This window comes from Choristoneura fumiferana, chromosome 30 (genome assembly GCF_025370935.1).
Source record: "Choristoneura fumiferana chromosome 30, NRCan_CFum_1, whole genome shotgun sequence".
NCBI lineage: Eukaryota > Metazoa > Arthropoda > Insecta > Lepidoptera > Tortricidae > Choristoneura > Choristoneura fumiferana.
This window is the reverse complement of record NC_133501.1, coordinates 8,803,984-8,827,185: the sequence shown is the minus strand read 5'-3', so window position 1 is coordinate 8,827,185 and position 23,202 is coordinate 8,803,984. Positions and strand designations below refer to the sequence as shown.

Below are 23,202 nucleotides of genomic sequence, written 5' to 3'. Positions count from 1 at the left end.
CCTAGTGAAGCCAGGGCCTCTTGATAAAGAATAACTATAAATTTAAGTGAAGCTATGATACAGTGAGCTAACAATGAAAAAATAATTATAAAATTACACCGAGGGCAAACCTCAAACCTTAGCTAAGCTACACCTATTTAGCGAGTAAATTGCACGGGCTATATTGACTTCAAACTGTATGTTATTTTAGAACCACCCGACAGTTAGGTGTATCATCATTTTTTATATCATACTTACGCAACAATATTGGCAACACGGATTTAGGTAGGTATAGGCCTACTGCCGATGCCTTTTGACAGAAGTTGTGTATGACGCTTTAGGGTCTCAGACGAACTGCACTTTCCGACCATACATTTCGATCACTGAGACTGCAATAGAATACAACTAGGCACTCAAGATGCAGTTGGAATGCAGTGGCTCCTGAATATATACAATTTTGCCTTTTTTTTCACAAAAACAAATATAGCAGGTTTAAAATTTATCATACATAAATCACTAATATTCAAGCACTATGTCAACAATATCACAGTAGGAAAAAAATTACTGCTCTTTATAGTCCCTCCCAGTCATAAACGGTTACAAACCTTTATACATAACATTTTTGCCTACTCCTTTCAAAAGCTTAGTTCAGAACGACATTAAAAGACAAAAAAGTTACCATTTATGAATGAGAAGGCCAAATTTCAATGCTTTTTTTTGAAATCCAAATAGCCCGTACATTCCCTCGCATGTATAGTATCAGTCCAAAACCGTGACAAAAATTTTCAATTATCAAAGACTTCTAAAATTCCTTTAACAAACGCTTAGAAAAGCTAGTTATATTGCTGATGACCTCTTCGTAACACATCTCACACTGTTCTCGTAAGGCCCAACGTCCTGAATTTAGGGCATACGTCAAAGCCACTTTTACTGATTGGGCCGACGCTAGCCGCCTGTTGAACAACAGTACGAGCAGCGCTAACTGCGCGCGCGCGCGTCGCGTGCATACGATGTTACCTGCACCCGCAACAGATACCGTAGGCCCTAAGTTTCAAATTCTAATAATCGAAATTTGTCGTGAGCTTTACGAGGCTGTAGCCACGGCAAACGTCACTTAGGCCAACCATAAATCGAAATTTCGCGGCAAAAAACTGTCACATCTTCAGTGCTGGGTGTATTTTTTAGGAATATCGATATTTGCGACATAGAAGAAAATATCTATAGTTTTCTTATTTCCAAACCATCGATATAGAAAAAATCCAGCACTACGAATGTAACAGTTGTTTGCCGTAAAAACTGCAATCCCTGACGATTATTTAGTGTACACACAAATATGTTACAGCAAGAGGTTTCTATTTTAGTTCTATTGCTGTCGAATCGCGACGTATAATTTAAATATATTTTTAAAATGTTAAACTTAAATCAATGAGCTTTAACAGTATCTGCGATGCAAAAAAATACAGTTTATGAACATGCATTTTTGCATCACACACACTTCTACATAAATAGTAAATACACATACAGTCAGTTAACGTCTAAAGAAAACTATATATATTTTTTTAAACTACAACTTAAAAAAAAAAAACAAAAAGATTCCCCAAAATTAACAAAAAGGAGTTCTATATTTCGCAAGCTTCGAGGAATATAATCTAGTGTGCAACTATCTATCATTTGCCAACGAGCAAAGGATTCAAATTTACAATTATATTTAAAAAAAAAAACAGATATATCTTTGGTAGGGCATCAAAACCGGTTTAATTGCATGGAGAAAACCTGTTTTTTTTTTCAGACACTAAAAACGATTTTGAGTGCCCTAAGTTTTGGAAAGGAAAAGACAATGCCAAAAAAACTGGCAATGATTAAAACAAGTCAAACAAACATTATATCTAGCTTCCCACAACACCAAGAATCTGCTGGGTATGTCCTACCCAACCACATAAATGTTTCAACATTATACTATATACCCCGTGATTTATTTGCCGGATTCTTCTCAAGAGGTTTTTCCAAAACGGAGCTAGATTTTATTTGACATAATTGCTTGTTATCAAATTAAGATATTTTGACCGAGACTAGGTTTTTGGTTAATATATTACTGCCATTCTCCATTTCCATACGTTCTCTGTAGTTAGGCCTGGCCATATTTCAACAACTTGGTTATATTCCTCGAAAACATAATTTTACCACGATTTTTCCACACAATTACATGCTAACCCTGTCTTTTTATATCTAACACTTCTACCCTAATGGTATTTCTCTAACGCATTGATGCGACCCTAGCGACTATAGTTAACCTTTAAGAGCATATAAATACAGTTAAAACATCCGCTTGAACCTTTTGACCGACAACGACAGATATAAAGCAAAAAGGTAGCAAAAATAATGACGACAGTTGACATTTTCTGCCGTTTTCTATGGACGAGACTAATTGCATTTTGGTTAGCACGCTCGCACGCTACCGAGCCTTATAATCTACAGCCTTATTATCCTCGCTCGTTTGCAGCGACAAATCTGGTCACGTGACCCCATTTTGAATGTGACGCGTATTAAAATCTTAAATGGAATTTTAAACTCACGCATACTCGCGTACAGATTCAATGAAACGTCTTTCCGTCGTATTTTGTGGGAAAAGTTGGAATTTATCTTGCATTCTCAACTTACTAAAGTTTACTAAGCTAAGAGGAAGCAATATAAATACAAACTTATCCCACAACATACGATACAAAAACAATATTCACAAGATCTGCATATAATTTTCCCTGTCGTTGCCGGTGAAAAAATCATTTTCATGCCCAAGACCACGTTTGTTTAATTGTCGACAGTCTTGAACACAAAACAAAAACTTTTCAGTCGCATCAATGCCGTGCTAAAAACGTAATTTTTTATTTTTTTTTATTCAATATACACGAATTTTTTATCACTTTTAAAACTATTTATGGACAGCCTTAATTAGTAGGCTATGTTATCATATCACGTTCCGTTTGTTGGGGTCAAATGTCAGTTCTTTTAGCCTCCTAAGATGCCCTTATTTTTGGAGTTTCTTAGCTAGAACTATCGATCTAATCAAGATATTCCAGTATTTTCGTTTGTATCTTTAAACAGATCTACTGCGTGCTACTGTTTAGAGTTGAATCCTCAGTGTTAAATTTCCGTTCATAGAGTTACGTAGCCTGGCCTAACAGGACACATTTCGTCACTACTTAAAAAAAAAACTCGTATCTCAAAGTAGATAATTTTTCTTAGTGGACCTTATGAACATTACATCTAGGTTCAATTTTGTTGACATATTGATTTTAGATACGAGATTTTTTCAAAGTAGTGACGATTTATTTTACAAAAAATGCATAAGGATGTCCAGTTTTTCGATGTTAGTCAAAAGCTGGGTCTTAGGAAGTTAAATTAGTCAGGGTTTTGCTTACAAATCATAGTAATGTCAACGACTTAATAAGAATTTTGAATACCGGTATCAATAACGGTAAAAATATTTTTATCTTTACATTTACTTTAGACAAATTATGTACCTAATGTTTTTTGACAACTATCGATACTATTTGTGTATCGGTTTTTTGCTACTGTAAAACCGGTACACCGTTACGGTACCGGTATTTAAAAAGATTGTTGTTTTAACCACATATCACACCCAACAAAACAAACGCTTACTAAAAATAATATTTTTTTAACTAATAATTATATTCACATATCGTTTGCTATTTATTTTTATGAATTAATAAGGACTTTTTATACAATTTTTTTTTTACGTTCCTCCCCAATGAAAAATGCAAGGGCGTTAAAAAATTCAATTTAGCACACTTTCAAAATGTCAATTTCAAACAAATAAATCGTTTTAGTTTTTACAAACATACATTTACTCATATAAAATCCTACAACATAAAATTATTACGTGTCCAAATTATAGCGACACATTCAAAACATATCATATTATTTACTTGCATGATTTTCCAACATAAATATACTCGTATTAATATACAATAATCACGCCCTTTACGATACTGTACACAAAATTAAATTTATTCATCACATCGCTTTATTTAGCTTCGATCTATGGATTTAAAAAAAAAACGCTTAACTGCGGCCAATGTGTGTAATGAGAACCAAAGCCATTAGCAACGGTATTGTCACATGCAGTTTCTGACAGCTGTCAAATCTTTGTTTTTTTTTCGCTTAGCTCGGCCTTCTGTCAGCCAGCCAGGCTGCTAATGTATTTAAAAATAAAATTTTAATATATCGTATTACATAAATGCATAAATCAATGGAAAGCCACCTGCTCGAAAATTAAATCTAGATTTAGCCGTCAAATCTGGTTTCAACTTGTCAGTTCCATACATTTCGAGACTACTAAACTAATAACATAACGCGATTAAATTTTCCAGCAAATATTTTCCGGCTTCAAGAAACTACTGGCATATAATGCCGAATTAGTTCTACATTTAAGGCAAAAACTTTGTCATAAATCATCTATTCAATTAAATTCTGGAAAGTATAGTATCGATGATTCCACCATGTCGAGGTTGGAAAAGACACTATCGAAGCCGTTGTTCGGTAGCTAAATAAATCCCCTTTCATATCCATATAAACGTCACGTTGACAGCTGTCAAATACTACCTTTAACGATGCCGCATAAATTTACCAGACTATTTACTGTACAAGGTTTTTGTAAAGACCAAAAACTACGCACAGACCAAAGGCAGACCGAACTTGGAAATCAAATAAAATTCATATAGTATTACATACTTCGTTTACATAGAAAGAAACCTTTTTTCAAAACAATCGGTTCTTCATTTAAACCTTCTCTAGGTTCGCCTCGCCAATGATGGTTCCTCGCGGCAGGCCAGCTGGCGCTTGTAGTGAGGTCCGTTTGACGACTTTTAAATCATCGTTTTACAAATCAATTGCAGCTACGCAACGGAATTGGCAAAAATACCGGTACTAAAACGGCAGATACCGGTATTTTGGTACCAATTTGCCCCACTCACTGAACAAACCCATACCATATTAAACGAAGTATTTATTACCCTATAGTTGTAATAGTTTAGGAACTATCAAAATTCTAAAATACAGAGTTCCTTTCAAGTTACAATCACTAAATTGTAAGTAACTGTTTCATTTCTATTGAAAATTTGAAACAAACAAAAAATTTACACCTCTGCAGCAAAATTATAGTTGACGTTAAAGTCACCATTACGAATTTAATTTTGATACATTATAAAGTAAAGGCGTGTGTCCACTAAAAACTAAAACTATGATAAATTCAGAAATTTACTTCTTATATAATTTTTTTTTGTGTAACTAATTACAAAATTCTGTGGTTTGCTTACTCTGGGTAAACCAGTATGTCAAAACATAACAAATGATTAATTTTTGTACATATTTCAAACGCGGCAGAAGTTTCCGACTTTTAGGCATTCCCTTCAACAAGGGCCAGAAACTTTAAACCTGCTTCTTGAAATTGGTAAGAAATCCACTAAAAATCGGCCATAGGTGTCTCTTTTTTAATCAATCGATTTCTTTCAAATTTATAAACATAGTTGAATATTTCTTACCAAGACAAGGGTGCCATACAATGCAAGGTTTGTAAAGAATACCGCATTTTTTACCAAATGTGTCTCCTGATACACAACAGTGTAATATACTGAAAGAGTGATCTGCATTCAATCTGACACTAACAAAAAACGCGGTTTATATTAACTGTACATTTTACTATCTTGCATTGAGTGGCATCATATTTTGCATGACGGCATACTATCATGTTAGAATTAGGCATCGGTTTAGCAAAACAATAGTTACCATAACAACATATAACAATGTTTCCAATGAGATTTCTGTGACAGTTGGGTGTTAGTGTCGTGAAACCCGTTTGACAACATTGACATTTGTCAAACAGACCTCTCGATAGTAACGCCATCTAGCGATAATTATTCACCTGTCAAGAAAGAAACCTTCATTGCAAATACGGTGATGTTGGACAGCAATCAATGATACTATATACTTGTTTGTTGTTGTTGTTTCTTTAAAAAAATATGGCTCTGTCCATCGGAGGACAATTTTGCCAGTGTCTAGTAGTTTTTGCCGTTGTACGGTAAAAAAATTCTATAAAACGAAATATGAGAGGTAATGGTGGATGAACGATGACCTACTATATACTTAAAGAGGTAGATATGATAGTGAACCGAAAAAAAGTCTCACAAAAGGCGACAAGGCGTTGCCTCTGTCCTCAATCATTTTTGGAATAAGGCAACGCAGGTCTTCTAATCGAGTTTATAGCATCAAAATACCGCACTGTGCTATTACAAAGTATACCGAACTGTATTTCATTTGAATTAACCACTGACAATAATCGTTGCTATGTCAACGTGTATTTAAGGAAAAGGGAAGTTGAAGAAAGATAGCAAAAAGAATATAAAGCGTGTCTATGCTGTCTACAGATTTAGTGAATAATGTTTTGCCATCGTATTTTGTCGGGTAAGTTCGTAATTATCTTGATTTCACAATCAGCTTCAGTAAACTAGTTGAGAAAGAAAGATAATTACGAACTTTTCCTAAAAAATACGATACAAAAACTTCCACTCCATCTATATTTACATATTTTTAATTATAGAATAATAGTGGATGATGTGTAAAGTGGCGTGGCGTCAGATATTTCTGTGATAAAGCCGAAGCAAAGATGGTTTACATCTTTCATAAATCCATATGTTCTGTTGTCTATATTTTGTAAATATTGGACAAGCCGGTGGGAATTGGGTCCTATGGACGCTTCGCCACTGGTGTATAAATATCTCTAATTATAAAATTATTATAGGAACCGTTGTTTATGCCAAACCGACGACTAAACTACCACTCGCTTACTTAGCAGAATTCTTCCTTTGCACGGCGGGCTTCTTTTCTTTGAGCTTGTCTTTGGGGGGTAGGGTGGGGGGCGGCGTCTTCTCGACGGTGGGGGGCGTGGGGGAAGGCTTCTTGGGCTTGTTGGCCTTGGCGGCCGCCGCGTAGTTTATGGGCTTGGGGCCCGCAGGCTCCTCTGTTACTGGCGCTGCGGGTGCTTGGACCTGAGGGAGGGAGACATTTATAATTTAAGGTCATGAGTAAATTAAAAAAAAAAAACCTCTCGTTCTGAGGTCTGTGCCCAGCAGTGAGACGTATATAGGCTGGGATGGATGGGTCCTTTCGGCCATAGGGTAAATACGCCCCTGGATACACCACTGCACTACTGCTATTATCAAACCGTGATCGGAATACGATTAGGCACATAATCTCCAATATCTGGGTGACCGAGCTCCGCTCGGGTTAAAACTCGGTACCAAGCGTTTTCCCAGAGATAATACCAAGCTAGATGTAAGCTTAGCAAAGCTTGTGTTATGGGTACTAAGCAACGGATAAATATAATTATATAGATATAGATACATACTTAAATACATATTAAACACCCAAGACCCGAGAAAAACATTCGTATTTTTCATACAAATATCTGCCACGACACGGGGAATCGAACCCGGGACCTCAAGCTTCATAGTCAGGTTCTCTAACCACTAGGCCATCTGGTCGTCTAATAAATATATATAATATAATACTAGCTTTTGCCCGCGGCTTCACCCGCGTGGAATTCGGTTATAGCGCGCGTGCCTTTTCCCGGGATAAAAAGTAGCCTATGTCACTCTCTGGCAATCTCTATGCCAAAAATCAGACTGACAAACATACACACAAACACACACTTTCGCATTTATAATATTAGTATGGATTGCTCGTTTAAAGGTATTAGATAGATAGATATATCTTAGCCCCTTCTACCAGCACTTTCCGAAAGACCATCATTGCCAAGAAGAATGCGCCGCAAGAAACTTGACTTTCTATTTTTCAAAAAAAACAAAAAAAAACCAATGAAGTAATTTAATTCCTCACCTTGAGCACCTCAGCGACCACAACCGGCGCTTCTTCCCTCTCCCTCTCTTCAGCTTTCGTCTCGCTCTTCACAGCTTTGACCTCCTTCTTCTTGGGCTGCACTTTCGTCTCGGACTTCACCGCGACCGGTTTCGCCTTCTTGGGTTCCGCTTTGACCGCCTTTTTGGGCTCCGGTTTCGTTTTGGCGTCCTTTTTGATGTCCTTTTTCTTGTCTATGGGTTGGACGTCTGCCGCGCTGACTTCCGGTGGATCGACGGGCGGTAAAGTTTCTATAAAAATAAGAGAAAAAAACTACTTTATATCCGCCTAGAATTCAGTTATCGCGCGCTGTTCCCTCGGGAAATGTGCATTTTTCCGGGATAAAAAGTAGCCTATATCACACTCGGGCCCATGAACTATCTCTATGCCAAAATACACGTCAATCCGTCGCTCCGTTTCGACGTGAAATACATACAAACACACACACACAAACATCACGCCTGTATTCCCAAATGGGGTAGGCAGAGCACGCGAAACGTTACCGCTTTGGAGCCACTTTTAGCAATTTTAGGTTTTAAGATTGACAAAAACAGGATGAAATTTGACAAGATTGTTTTAAATGCAACATCAATGAAGGCTGCGATATAATTTCGGGAATCCCCGCGATGATATTTGTTTATTACTCCTAAGTGGACGATAAGGTACTGGTACAGACGGACTGCATTCCAACTGAAACTTAACCGCATCCGCTGACATACATTCAATCGCAGCCAGTGTGCAGTTGACAAATGTATGGGCAGTCGGGAGTTGGCTGTTCAAATTCAAATAATGATTTATTCAGAAAAAATACATACGTTTATTTTTATAGTTGAAAACTGTTGGAAGACTATAAACATAATTTCTAAACTGTTCCCTAAAGTCAAAATAGTTCAAATTTTGCTCGTTAGTGGCGCCACCGTCTTTGCTTTTCCTGAAAAGTCATTGTAATCTTTTTCTCTTTGCATTAAACCGTTAACAATTTATTCTATTCCAGAGTATTATTTCCTCAAAAACAGGTGGGTATAAATGACAGGTAACTTACACACTATGCTTCTTATGAACAATAAACAATTCATAAATTTCAAAATACTTATTTACTTGATACTATGGTTTATGTCAATCCAATTTATAGAAAGGGTAAACAAAGACGCCATTAACCCGACCACAGACATTTTAATGATGTGAAAACCTAGAACCTATTGCAAAATAATTAATCTGTTCAGTAAATCGATTAATTTATTAATTGAATAGATCAAAGTATTTTTGTCTATTTTATTATTTACAACACTTGATTTAATTCCAAAGACTATTTTTTAATTTTAAGGTAAATAAATAATAATCGCTTATTCGATTCGATAGAGTATTAATCGATCTTTAAAATGTCAAATTTTCCACCATCTCTACGCTAGTCTATGCTACTACAGATTATACACGAGTTTCATACAAGAAATAACGTCAGATTTTGACGAATATTTTTCAAATGAAAATTAAATATTGAAATCAAGTGAATTTTGGTGAAAAAAGTGATTAGACGTTTAGTTAAAAGACACGAATTATAGATAAATGTGTTATCGATTCGATCCACTGGGTGTTTATACAAGCATTTTGATGAAATCGGTTTGTTTACACTCCATAAATTGGATTGGCATAACGTATATACGTTACATACAATGTACGTTACGTTGCAGTAGGAATGCAGTCCGTAATACGGCTGGATGGATTTAGATCAAATTGGCAGCGAACACTGGCTTCGTATGGCTAGCAGTACCTAAATTTTGGCCTAGCTCACCTTCTGTTTTGACTTCTTCTGTGACTTGTGGCGTTTCTTCTGTCGTCTCCTCGCTAGGTTCCTTCTGTGGCTCTTCTGTGCTTTTTACTTCTGTTGTTTTTTTGTCTTCTGTAATACAAATAAGTAACTATCTTAAGTTCGTGTTTATGCTGATTTATTCATTTATTTATATGTATATTCTTTAAAAAATCCTGGGTATTTGTCGCTTTTTTTTCGAACAAAACGTAAGACTTGTCACATTTTAAAAGCTTTTATTTAAAATTCAATAAACAAAGACTTTACAAATCAAAACACTCCAAATGTATCGTGCTAATGTTACGACAAAACACTAACACATTAAGTACTCGCTGAAGAAATGGTGAGTTTTTTTGACAAAGCACGGTATCTGGAGGAGATACAGCGTTTAGTCGAATCAGGATCCTACATTTTAAGAGTTACAGTGTAAATTTCAATGAAGTTTTTGAATGTTATTGGTAGAAAATCAGTATACTTTAAGTATGTATACAAAGCTGATTGAACAGTTTGATTGCTTAATAGCGACATCTCTTGCTCGGGTGAGCGGTTAGCTCCAATGGAATGTTTGAAGGTTTCTCGATGAGGGCTAAAAACATAGATGTCGCTAGTGTCGCTGCTTAAGTGACTAAATAAGAAACAAACAAGCTGAGATATGTGGCGCATAGGAGAAATTCGTGTCTGTACTCCTGTCCAGTGGTAGTGTAGGGGTATGGCACGCAGCACGGAACGCTGAGGACCTGGGTTCGATTCCCAGCGCTGGTCTCTTTTTCTGGTTTTTCTGTGCATCTATATTTCAGTTTGTATTTTCGATATGGATTCTACGGGATGACCGTAAAAGTAACAAAATTTGGAGTTTAAATAAAAAATACAAAAAGACTCCCAAAAAAACAATCTTACAGTGTTCTGTCACGACTGTCATTACTCATTATTAGAAACGTTACACAATAGGCCCTCTGGTCTGTCGTGTGTCGTGTGTCGTGTGTCGTGTGTCGTGTACGTGGTAGGTACCGGCGGCGGGCGGGCGCGCTCTCGTGGGCACGAACTCTGCGGCGTAAGGGTTCAGCGTCGACCGGGACACCGCCTCCGCGAGGGAGAGAGACGGGTTGCCGTTGCTCGTGCTGCAACAATAAGAGGCTGTATCAAAACAATGCTATATAACATATATTTTGTAGGTGGTCGGACCTTGTGCAAGGTCCGCCCGGATTGCTACCACCATCTTGCTCGCTAATCCTGCCGTGAAGCAGCAGTGCTTGCACTGTTGTGTTTCAGCGTGGAGAGTAAGACAACCGGTGAAATTACGTGCACTTGAGGTATCCCATCTTAGGCCTCTAGGTTGGCAACGCGTCTACAATACCACTGGTGTTGCAAATGTTTATGGGTGGTGGTGATATCTTACCATCAGGAGACCCACCTTGCTCGTTTTCCATGGAAAAATGTAAAATGAAAAAATGTTTTATTTGTTAGGAAAATGCCATCCAGTCGAATAAAAAATAAAATATATAGCTAACACTAACTAACCCTTTTCCAGGCATAGTGCATATTATCTAAGTGTTTTCTTACTGCTGGTAACCAAATTTCATCGACATCAACATCATCTTGATACGTACACTGACATTGTGGAACCAACTTCCGTCAGCAGTGTTTCCTGGCAACTATGACATCGGGGCTTTCAAGTAAAGGTCTTATACTGTCTTAAAAGGCCGGCAACGGACCAATGACTCTCCTTCAGTCATGGCTCGGAACCGGTTTATAAAATAGCGGTAAATACCGGTTTATTTCTGTGTAACTCCGAACTTTCATAAGAACGCGAACGTTTTTAAGAACTTAACCATAACCTAAATAAACCGGTTTATTGGACGAGTGACAGCTGGCCGGCCGGCAGCGGGCGGCGACGTTTATCCTGCGCTGGAATAAATCAGTTTTTATTGTTCTAAACCGGTTAATCTGACAAGAACTTAATGGAAATGTTCCCTTAAAACCGGTTTAAAAATAACGGTTTCGCGAACGAAACCAAAATGAAAAGGTTTGGCGCCAAGTACATGATACCGGTTTGGAAATTTAACCGGAATCAGAGCCTTGCCTTCAGTAGTTGGAACTCCCACCAGATGACCCGCTTGTTTGTTTGCCTCTCTTATAATAAAAATAAATAATAGTGATAAACTCACGTGGGGTAGTGCGCATGTCCGTTGACGGGGCGGTGTCGTTCCCGCTGCTCGTCTTCCAGCATGGCCTCTATACACTGTTCCATAAGCGCCTCCTCCTCTAACTGCTGCATCACCTGGAACCCAACACGAGTGTGACCCTCAGCGACCAACGGCATCTGAGCGGACAACGGGGCACGTTAAAAAAAAAGCAAACAAAAAAAGAATTTTGAAAATCGGTCAGAATTATCGTAAAAAACATACAAAAGCTTAGAATAGAGAGAAATAAGAAGAAATATACAAAAAAAAAATACATAAGAGACAAATCGAGAATGTCCTTTTTTTAAAGTTGGTTGAAAATAAATTAATATGTATGTATGTACCTGTTTTCTGTATCGCTTACTATTTGTGGTGTACATTAAAGAGTCGTTGTATTGTGTTGTAATAAATTTAACATGTTGACTGCCATGAATGAGCATCGCTGGTGGAATCAATCTTCTCTCAGGTGGGATCATCGCAGATTTTTTTGAGGGACAGAATAAAACTTTGAATGCTATTTTGTAGAGAATACTTAATATTTTTTTATTATTTTGTCAGGCTAGGACTTTCAATTTCAATAAAATAATGTTATATCTGAATAGCTGGTATTTTATTCAGGAATAATATAAATATTCTGCATAATTATAACTTTGTCTACACTTGGTTTGGATAGGTATTTAACTAAATGTAAACAAAACAACGTCAATTTGTGTCTTAAATATTGAAATTCCCCCATTAAACTATCTACACATTTACATTTCTGTATTGAAATACACTAGTCTAGTTTGAATTCCAATGATGAATTTGTTTACATTTAGTATAATAAGTAGCAAGTGGTCTTACAAGCAAGTGGTCTAAGAAGCAACTGTTCTAAGAAGCAAGTGGTCTAAGAAACAACTCCTCCTACCTAATCTGTTCGTGTTGGAAACTTGAAAAAACATAGGATAGATTAGGTTTGAATTGCGTCAAGGTGCGAGAAATAATAGGAAAGAATAGGAGCTCAACTTTGGGTCACAGAATAGAATTATTTATTATTATAATTTATACAATGCACAGGTAGCTTAAAGGTTACAGCCATCCGGCACCCGACCAGCACCGCCTCGCCTCGAGCGGTTATTATTCTTCGTATGTATTTGTCTGGGCATGCGGTCACTACATCAACTCCGTAGCGTCACCGGATCACTTGGGATGCGGCGCTCTCCACCCCCCCGCCAGCACCCTTCATACCCCCTACTCGGAAATTCGTGGACCACCTGCCGACGAGTGGACGCCGAAAGTCGAAGCTGTGGTGGTCGGGTGCCGGGTGGCTCTAATAAGCTGTAACCTTATAGCTGATCCGATATCATTGTTCAACTGTGTAATTGTCTTCAAAGTACTTATTAACAATGAATGGAGACCGACTACTCTAGTCTCTATTTTTATATAAGATCTATCTTTGGCGAACTTTTTAGACTACCCTAGACCACTTGGTACTTAGACCAGCTGCTTTTTAGACAAAGTGATACCTGCATATTCCCTATGAGTATGCAATCTAGATAGAAGAAGCAAATGCTCACCTGTTTGTCGAATTCCTCTTCGTTTTCCATCCACATGTAGTCAGCGAAGTCGTCAGGGGGGGCTGCGGGGTAACCCGCGCCTGCGTAGTAAGCGCCTGCCATCACGTACCCTGAAACAACATATAATATTAGACGAGAAATAGAGGAATCAAAAGCTAGGAGAGTCAAAATAATATTTTCTCGAGGCACAAGGTGTTAATGAAAAAATTTAGAACCAGAAAGTTTGCTCAGAATCAAGAGTAGAATCGATTACACTATGTTTTAAATCAGGCTGCACCCGCGCAGTACACCCACGCCAGCTAGCGTAGGCCTTTACTTACAGGGCGCATTTAGATCGGTCAGTATGAGAAAGTCAAACTATAAGACATACGAAGATCTGTCTGTGTGTTCTCAGGAACCACGTCATAGATTTTAGTAATAACAAAAACTGCATTGATACATTAAAAAAAAATATGTACTCAGTTTGGTAATCGAATTGAAAAATAAACCAGATATTGGTAGTGTAGGTCATAAGAAATAAATGTTACTATGAAACACGATATCTAGAATTAATAAAATGCATTATTTTCATATTCTTTAATAATGTAAGTTTTATTTTTCAAAGCGTCTGGGTACGATTCCAGAGTTAACTACAACTTAACGACTTAAGTACAAGTTTTTTTTAATGTATGAATGCAGTTTTTCTTGTTATTAAAATCGATGGCATGGTTCCTAAGAAAGAACAGATCTTCGTATGTCTTATAGTTTCAGACTTTGCCATACTGACCGATCTAAATGGGCCAACCTGTATGCAATACAATTTAACATCAACTGTATGTGTTGTAAGCAAATAACTATTTCTTTCTTTCTTCTTTCCACAGTAACTGACCAAGGCATACTGCTTCAACAAACTAGGTTGATTCAAGGCTCTGCCAAGTCCCTTCACTGCGTACCCCACTCACCAGGCATGTATCCCTGAGGCACTTGCACGGGGCACGTGCCCGGCACGTGTCCCTGGTGTATCGGGGGACACTCACCGGGTATGTGTCCCCGCGGGATGTGGACGGGATACACGGGCGGGGGGTGCAGCCCGTCGCCGCTGCCGACCACGCCGCCGGCCACGCCGCTGTCGATTATCACGCCGTTCGGCTGGAAAGAGACAGCAAGAGAGTTAGAGGAAGAAGGAAGAAGTTCCTTGGCTCGCGTGTGCATTAGTCGCTTGGTGAAGAATTTTAAGTTGAACAATTCAATTTATATAACAAATAAAAGCGTTGATAGGTAACTCTAATTGCCAAAAGCAAGTGAGTAAAGCCGAGTGTAGGAGTCTTTGAACACTCCAGGTGAATGTCAGCCTCAAACGCAAGGGACATATGGTAAAGCAAATGGCTTTGCCAGTGCTAGAGCTTGGCAAGAAAGTTTCTTAGTCTGAGTTCTTGCAAGTCAGGCAAGAGTGTAGACTTGCAAGATTTTTTTTTTGACATTGCAAGGCCGTAGGACCAACGAGTTTGTAGTGGCCAATCGAGCGCCGCAATGTAATGCAACTTACACGATTTTTCTTGCAAGTCTAAACTCGGCTCTAGATAGTTGATCAAAAAGCACCAAACAGATCTGGTGAAATAAAAAAAACGAGTAACCTTTTTTTGGCTCTTTTCACTGATTTTTTTCTACGCAAATGGGTTCGTGATTTTAACATCCTGCATGATTGGGTTACAGCCCTTAGAAATTTGTTCAAATCTGTTTTGATCATTCGAATGCGACATATCAATCAGGAAATAAATAAAGCTCACCTGCCACTGTCCGTTCTCCTCATTCCCATAATAAGCACCAACGTTAGGTGTAGTCTCCGGAATTTTCATACTGGCAACACTCAATTTTCTCTCACACAACTATCCATAAACTAAAGACTCCTAGTGTAAACACAGCTTAACAATACTGGCACAATGCTTAGAACAAAGTTTGTTTTTAAATTTATAGATTATGTATGTTTAAAGTTAGAGGCACTGCTATCATAAGGTTTTCAATATAATTTGTGTGTGTCTTGCCGTCTATCTTCATTTCTGGTTTTCTCTGCAACTGGAAAGACAAGAAAAGGTGACATAAAAAAACTATGTCCATAGAATATACACCATATTATTTTTAATACCAAGTTATATCTCTTATCGAAAATACATATAAATATTTATATCTCTTAAACCAACCTGGTGGAAAGGATGAACAAGGATGATGTTATGTTTACTGTCAAGAATAATCAAAAATCGCACTCCTAGATCAATGAGTAATCATCATCATCATCATCATCCCAGCCTATATACGTCCCACTGCTGGGCACAGGCCTCCTCTCAGAACAAGAGGCTTGGGCCATAGTTCCCACGCGGGCCCAGTGCGGATTGGGAACTTCACACGCACCATTGAATTGCTTCGCAGGTTGTGCAGGTTTCCTCACGATGTTTTCCTTCACCGCAAAGCTAGTGGTAAATTTCAAATGTAATTCCGCACCAGAATTTGAAAAACTCAGAGGTGCAGCCGGGGTTTGAACCTCTGTTTGAGAGGCGATAGGTCAAACCACTAGCCCACCACGGCTTTTTTAATGAGTATAATCAACCAACTCAAAATAATCCACTATTTCAATTTAGACCTTCTAGAAATTTAATAAAGTAAAAATGTGGTATTATTTTCAGCTGATAATACTCTTGATCTTTTAGTGCCAATGCTAATTTCCTACAGGAAAGTGCTTTTTTTTATTTGACGAGTGATTTAAAAAATACAAATGATTACGCAAAAAGGTCATAGTCTCAATCCCACTATCCCACTAATTATAAATGCAAAAGTTTTTAAGTCTGTTTGTTTGTTACTTCATCACGTTTAAACCGCTGAAGCCATTTAGATGAAATTCGGTATACAGGTAGTTTGCGTCCCGGGGAAGGGCATAGGATAGTTTTTTCTCTCTACGCGGACAGAGTCGCGGGTAACGGCTAGTTTAATATAATAGCTTATTTAGCACTTCAGATTTTTTACCTTTCGCCCAGGTTTTTACTTAAAAAAAAAAAATAAAAGAACTTGCCTATTAATATTGATATCCATATTTAACAAAATACACACTTAAAACACTGAACAGTTTTCAGACAGATAACTAATAAATCGAAAGTCCTAGCGTACTTTATAAAGAACAAATTAACACTGAATGACGGCCAAATGTACTTTAAAAAGCACAACTTGCAAATAAACAATTTAAAAAACGTTGAAATTAACGTCTAAACAGCACTGGCGACCCACGTCTAATGTCGTCTAAGTCTTGAGTACTATCTGTAAAAAAAGTCGGAAACTAACGAGAATATAGTGAAATCCATTGACGTAAAGCTAGTAATATAATTAAGTAATTAACATTGTAATTTGCTTAATCATTTGTCCATTATTGAACTGGTTATCAGCCATTTAAACTATAGGGTAGGTCAATTACTGTTCATTAGTGTTAGTAAATAGAATTAGTCATTTATCTGAGAACTGATAACAGTTGACATTCCTGTTTAATAAAACAAAGTGGTTAAATTTAACTAAAATTAATGAGGGCTATCGCGAATGAATTCGCCACTAGAGGCGCTAGTGTAGCGTGAGGTCTCCCGAAATGTCAAATCTCATAGTTTTTCGTGAGCTACGCGGGTTTATTTATAATTAGAATATTTTTGTGAATATTTTGCAATATGTGAAATTAATTATGGCAAATATGCGTTCCGGGGCAATGAATGTCTGTGTTTTGAGACAGTTTTGGCTTTCGGAAACCTTTGTCCTCCCTTTTTTCGAACAAAACGGGGACTATGCAACACTGTGGCATGCTCGATATTTTTATGGTACGGTTTTCAGGTGTATTAAATATGATTTTAATCTAAACCTTGTTTTCACGCCCGTAATAACAGACTTTGAAAGCCATACTTAAAAACCTCACGCAACAGTGCGCCATCTAGTGAGACAAAAAACGATAGCCCTCATTCTACAGTACCCGGCGATAAAGATTGCACATCGGTCTTCGGGAAAAGACAATTTCACGACCATTTACGAACGCTGGCGACCGTCCATCACTCATCGTATTTATTAAGTGGCGTTTTATATCAAATAAATAACTGACATTGGCCCAAGCTTTAAGGCCGCCATCAAGGAAATCTAATCTAATCTACTGCACCTTTATGGACTTAATTACTTTACGTCAAATTAATGACATGTAAACTTCGGATATCTATAGAGAGCTGTTGCAACTACTAGAAAAAGGATAGTTCCCTCTTTTTCCTAAAGATGCCATCATACAATTTAAAGTTTTGGGGGGTTTCAACAACTCTTTATTACATATTTTCATGTAAGTGCGTTGCAGATTCCGCCTGGATAGATGTTGGGAGACCCTAATTGTACTATAGCTACTTCGCAGCAGATAAATGTAGTTATAGTTAATTAAATTCAGTTTCAGTTCATCATACTGTAGATTACGGTTCATCCATAAATATTTTTTTTCTTCCCTGTTTCAAATCTGCAATGGGCTGTTCTAGCCATAATCAGATGGTTGGATTTTAATATTTAGGGTAATTTGGGTAGTGTTCCACTGCACACCATCACCATTTTAGGTATATGGGCTTATTATCTTTGGTTGAGCCCTAGGATGTGCCATCTTTTTAACCTGGGAACATACTCATGTTCATTCAAACATACTCACTCATGTTCATTCAACAAATCTCTGGCTAATATATGTTTGTGTGGTTTTGGAGTCTTTCCTTATATTTTCTACAGTATTTGTTCACTTCTTTTTTTATAATATATATAAATTACGTCTCATTGAGGGGGGGGAGAAGCAGTGCCGTAGCGTGGGTATCAGCCGCCCGGTTCGGAAAAAAATTATCCTCCTGTTTAGGTTTTAAAAAACCTTAACATACAAGATGTCATTATTGCACGGTCAATTAAAAAGGGGATTCCCCGGTTTCGTCACAGTATAAGTAATGGGAAATTTCGTGCTCAGTCTTATCGGTCCGAATCGTAGGTGCGACAAAACTGTGAAATATATTATTAGCTTGATATTATTCAGTATTATTTATTATGGAGTTTGCCGTTGCTTAGTTTAGACTGGCCAGCGAATGCTGTCCACGCATTTTTTACGAAACTTTTTTTTTTTTTGCAATTTTTTTTTTTTATATTTCTGCTTTAAGAAATAAATAAATTATATTTTGTTTAAGGGGATCCCATGCCCCAATGACCTTCGATATGAATTCCTTAGTTTTCTAATGCTTTATGTAGCTTATTATATTAACAACAAGGGCTTTAAGCAATATAGTATCCTATATTTACTTCAAAGTTCATTGTTTTCGAGATATTTGGCATCAAAGTTGAACAATTTTAGGCCAAAAAACTGGTTTTCTGACTATAACTTTTGTGTTAATTATTTTCAAATGAAAACCCTCAACCAGTTTGTAGAGACGTTAAAGACAAACCCAAATATGTAGATTTCGTATATGTTAGATCTTTCACGTCAATAGAGATACAAAATAAGTGTTTTCTCAGACAATGTCTAAAAAAAACATATAAAATTAAGTATTAATTTTTTTCAAGACAAAAATGGAGATAAAAGATTGGAGAATGATAGCCGTTTGACTTATAATTCTATCTGAAGTGCAAAAGTAGAGATACAATTCAAAACTTGTCAAAAATCAATGAAAACCTCGGGTAGACCCTTAATTCAACCTCCTACCAGCCTCAAAATGGAAAAATGTTATAAGATTATGTTAGATTAGAATTAAAATCTTAGAAGATAATATTCAATGCCAATCTGGTCAAAATGGTCCAAAAATTGATGCATCCTGGACTGTACGTAAATGGGCACTGAGAAAGGTCATAAAATTCACCAAGGGACAACTAAAGTGCATCATCAACCTTTACACATTACTATAATGAATGTTGATGCAGCTTGAAGTCTGGAGTATAATATAATATCTGGAAAAATTAAATAAATATTTAAGCATCAACATCGTTTAATCAGTGTTGTCAGCCTCATGCGGTGTGTCTGGGACAGCTTTCGTTGGCCAGAGTCTAAATATGTGAAGATCCTGGTGGTGGACTAAGCCTGTCCCGAGTAGCAAAGCTAAACAAGGCCTTCCCAGTTTCCAGTGGTTATTTCTAGGAACTGACTGAAAAATGAGCTAGCAGAGAAAAATTGGAGACATGCAGTAGCGGACTAATACCCGGTCCACATTATTACAGTAAAATTGTTCCAGTAGCACTGTAGCATGACACTGCGGTGCTTGATTGATCTTGTGTAACTCGTTTGGATTGTAACTCCGCAATGTATCGCTACTGGCATGGTTTTACTGGAATAATGCGAACCGGGCTTAAGCCCACTGGTGCACAGAATGGCAAAGCTGAAAGAAGGCCTCCCAGTCCTAAAAGTTGGTGTTAGAACTAGCTTTTTTCAGGAATTGATCAAGACTACCGAATCAATGTTAATCGGCCATTGGGCATATACATGGTCAAAATTATTTACATTGCATTGTTTCTGACACAAAATTATTTGTCTTCAAACTAACAAATAAAAAAACTGGTGTACCAAACTTTCTTTTTCAGTGTAGTAAATATTAAACTAGAGAAAAATTAAAAATGCTACTATGTCCCATACAAAAAACTTGACAATGAAAATAATTTAGACTAATAATAAGAAAAATTGTTTAAAACAAATTAAAATATAGTTTTATCCTAAAAACTTCTGTTTTTTGTGGCTGTAGCTAAGCACTAAATCATAGGTTAATTTACACAGCCTACATCCAACATAAATGCAAACTCAAGGCCATGAAAAACCTTTGTTACTCCTTAATATAAAACAGCTGGACAGATTTGGATGAAATTTATCAAGGAGATTGCTGGATGTCAGGACAGGAATAACAAATATGTTACTTTTATCTCAATAAACGGGATAGGAATAAATCCCAGAATTACAACCACTAGGATTACACATTAATGAAGCCCATGAATGAGGAGATACTTAGAAGAACAAGGGTCACCGACACAGATATAGATTACACTAGATAACGCAAACACCTCAATCTGTATGAAAACCAACCGTGTCACTTTTTTATATCTACTGTGACGTCTCAAGACCGAATTAGCAATGTGAATCCCCCAATGTCCGCGCAAAATTGATTCAAATGCGCCGCCCGCCCGCGCCGTGGGGCTCGAGTCAGTCACTAGTCATGATTAGTCAGTTAGCAATCAGTCTTTGTATGGGGCCAACCCCGACGTTTGGTCTGCATTGGTTGCGTAATCTAGTGTAATCTATATCTGTGGTCACCAACATAGCCAGGCAATTAGCTCATTGAAGTGGTAATGGGCAGGCCATATAGCACAGAGAACAGATGGTTGTTGGTGCCGAAAGGTTCTCAAGTGGAGACCGCGGATCAGCAAGCGCAGTGTAGGAAGTCCACCAAAAAGATGGATGGATGACCTGGTTAAAGTTGCAGGTTCATGGTGGATGCAAGCCCAACCGAGGTAACTGGAGGTCTATGGGGGAGGCCTTTGTCCAACAGTGGACGTCCTACGGCTGATATGATGATGAAGAAGCCCACAATTTAAAATTCAGGAGCTCCCATCCTATGGGAATTTAAATCCCTAAATTTCAATTTCACTGCCTGACCTAATGGTTTACTCGTGTGAAGCTGCAGGTAAAGTGTAGTGAATAATATATTGGTTGGTCTTTCTTTGGTCACCTACTTAGAAGGTACAATATAATAAGGTAAAATAACAAAATTAAACTTTTTTTAGATATGCTAAATTTTAATACTTGAGATGTGAATCATAAAATAAAATTATAGATGTCTATAAAAAAAAATGAGTTTCCTGTTGCTTTTTTTTCAAGAAGTTTTCCCAAAATTGGCAGTAGATTTTTTAACATCCATGAAGTACTTGACATAAATTGGATAAAGATAATTTGAATTCCTAAAGCATTCTGTATGAATTATTGCATAACTTAAACAGTGTATTAAATACTTTACAATCTAATGTGGAAGCATGACCTGACATTGCCAGTTTTTATTATACAAATTCAAGGTCAACAACTAAGTTCACATGAACTTTTAAAAATAATCAGTCCGAGTCAAGACTTATAATGTCCCTCTTATCTCAAGAATACATCTATAAATAGTTTTAAACGAAGTTGTATCTACCTACAATAATTACAAATCGGAAATAATTAAATTCTACGTCTTACCTATGCAACCTCTTTAATCGGCGCAAAAAAAAAAGTTATTGCACTACACATTCTCTATGCTTTCTGACGAAATGAAACAAAAACGTAATTGTTGTCGACGTAAACGGCTGATAATGTTATGAAACTGAATGTCAACAAATGAAAGGTGGGCTGCTTAATTATTAAAATATTCCACTTTCTAAACTACGACTCGAATGAGACTGTAAAGCTAGGCCCTCTAGCCCTCGCCATGGGTCCAAATGCATATTAAAAACAAACATTTTTGAAATTTGAACTAGGAACTCCGCAGAACGGCCAAGCCCAAAATAGATCACCTAGAAACTAAAATAATAATCAACTGACCGAGTTTCCATACAAACGACACAGCGCGATCAATTCAGCGCAAATTGAAGCACAAAGTAGACGCGAAATAGCGCGCTGGCACCACGTAAAAGCAATTTAACTGGAGAAAAATTTAAACTATTATTTAGCACGTGTTTCTTTCCTACATGCTACGTAACATTGCAAAAAACATAATACTCACTCATTCATAGCACTTTCCGTGCTTATGTGACATTGACCACTGAGTTGTCGCGCTCCGAAATGCTTTTGATAATTTTTATGCACTATTACCTAGTAAATTAGCACTTTAACCTCCAATTTCACAATTTTACACACAAGACGATCTATCAGCGTTCGTGGCGCAAATGGCGACCGCAGTTAAGTTCGCCGCCCACGAAACCGTTTCTGAGCAAATGATAATATTGATCTAACTTCGTGGCAATTAAAAAGCCGGCCAATTTTAAAGATGTGGTCGTGTTTTACAATAATTAGATGGAATTAAAGTAATTATAATTACCTTTCTAGGCGTCGATCATACTCTTGTAAATTTAGATAAGCCAAAATGGTTGTCAAATGGATAAAAATAAAAAGTAAATTATTTATGACAGAAGGGGTACCGATACACAAAAAAGAGTTTCAATATGTAGTTGACTTTTTTTTTTTAAGAAATAAATCACTAATTTTGTACTAATTGAATGGAAAAGCATGACAAGAGCTTATTTATATTTTTGGCGTACAATAATGTTTGTTAGAATTATACCTTGAGCAATTACAATTTCTATTTCTACATCGTTTCTGAACGCAACACTGGAAATCATAGTGTTTCATTCTACGCAGTATAAATTTACATTTTATAAATTAATACAATAGCATTCTTTCACTTGATGTTATTCTAATATAACTTTATTGTGCTCTTCTTATGTTTTTCATTATGCACTAAAAATATTGTTATTAAAAAGCCATAGTTTCTGAGTAACATCATTAAAAAACTTGGGGCTAGATAACGAAACGTGATTGAGTGAAATAAAAGTCAAAGAGGCTTTTTCCGCCAAAAAAGCAATAATCTAGTAAGCAGAAATATTGTATAATACTTTACTGTAGACTTATAATAATCAATGGTAATAGCGAAAACATACCGAGAAACATTTGAAAAAAGGTTTCTCAGAATTAAATTACTAAATAACAAGAACAGCACGACGAAGTGGGCTAGTTCCTTTTGCCTTTTGG

General features: G+C 37.0%; 2 protein-coding genes across 8 annotated transcripts in view; both read right to left on the bottom strand.

The window, feature by feature from the left end:
• LOC141444833 (uncharacterized) overlaps positions 1–23,202 on the bottom strand; it is a 337,995-nt gene that overhangs the window by 210,755 nt on the left and 104,038 nt on the right. The gene's annotated exons all lie outside the window — the stretch shown is intronic.
• On the bottom strand, positions 1,693–22,576 carry LOC141444935 (uncharacterized). 6 transcript variants are annotated; one of them, XM_074110715.1, is made up of 9 exons: positions 22,493–22,576; positions 15,215–15,500; positions 14,390–14,576; positions 13,449–13,558; positions 11,878–12,032; positions 10,721–10,830; positions 9,698–9,805; positions 7,891–8,159; positions 1,693–7,040 (listed from the first exon to the last, which is right to left on the bottom strand). In XM_074110715.1, the coding sequence occupies exons 2-9, from the start codon at positions 15,281–15,283 to the stop codon at positions 6,837–6,839; spliced, it is 1,212 nt and encodes a 403-aa protein (XP_073966816.1). In that variant the 5' UTR covers positions 15,284–15,500; positions 22,493–22,576; the 3' UTR covers positions 1,693–6,836. The 6 variants fall into 6 exon arrangements, with proteins under 6 accessions (XP_073966816.1, XP_073966814.1, XP_073966817.1 ...); XM_074110713.1 differs by lacking the exon at positions 22,493–22,576 and adding an exon at positions 22,178–22,363; XM_074110716.1 differs by lacking the exon at positions 22,493–22,576 and adding an exon at positions 22,178–22,363 and having other exon boundaries at positions 11,878–11,990.

Excerpts from the sequence above, each read along its gene's own strand:
- LOC141444935 (XM_074110715.1), bottom strand. The coding sequence starts at position 15,283 with ATGAAAATTCCGGAGACTACACCTAACGTTGGTGCTTATTATGGGAAT. Across the intron at positions 10,831-11,877 it reads GGACATGCGCACTACCCCAC|CACGAGCAACGGCAACCCGT; the intron begins GTGAGTTTATCA and ends TTATTGTTGCAG. Across the intron at positions 8,160-9,697 it reads AGAAGAAGTCAAAACAGAAG|AAACTTTACCGCCCGTCGAT; the intron begins GTGAGCTAGGCC and ends TTATTTTTATAG.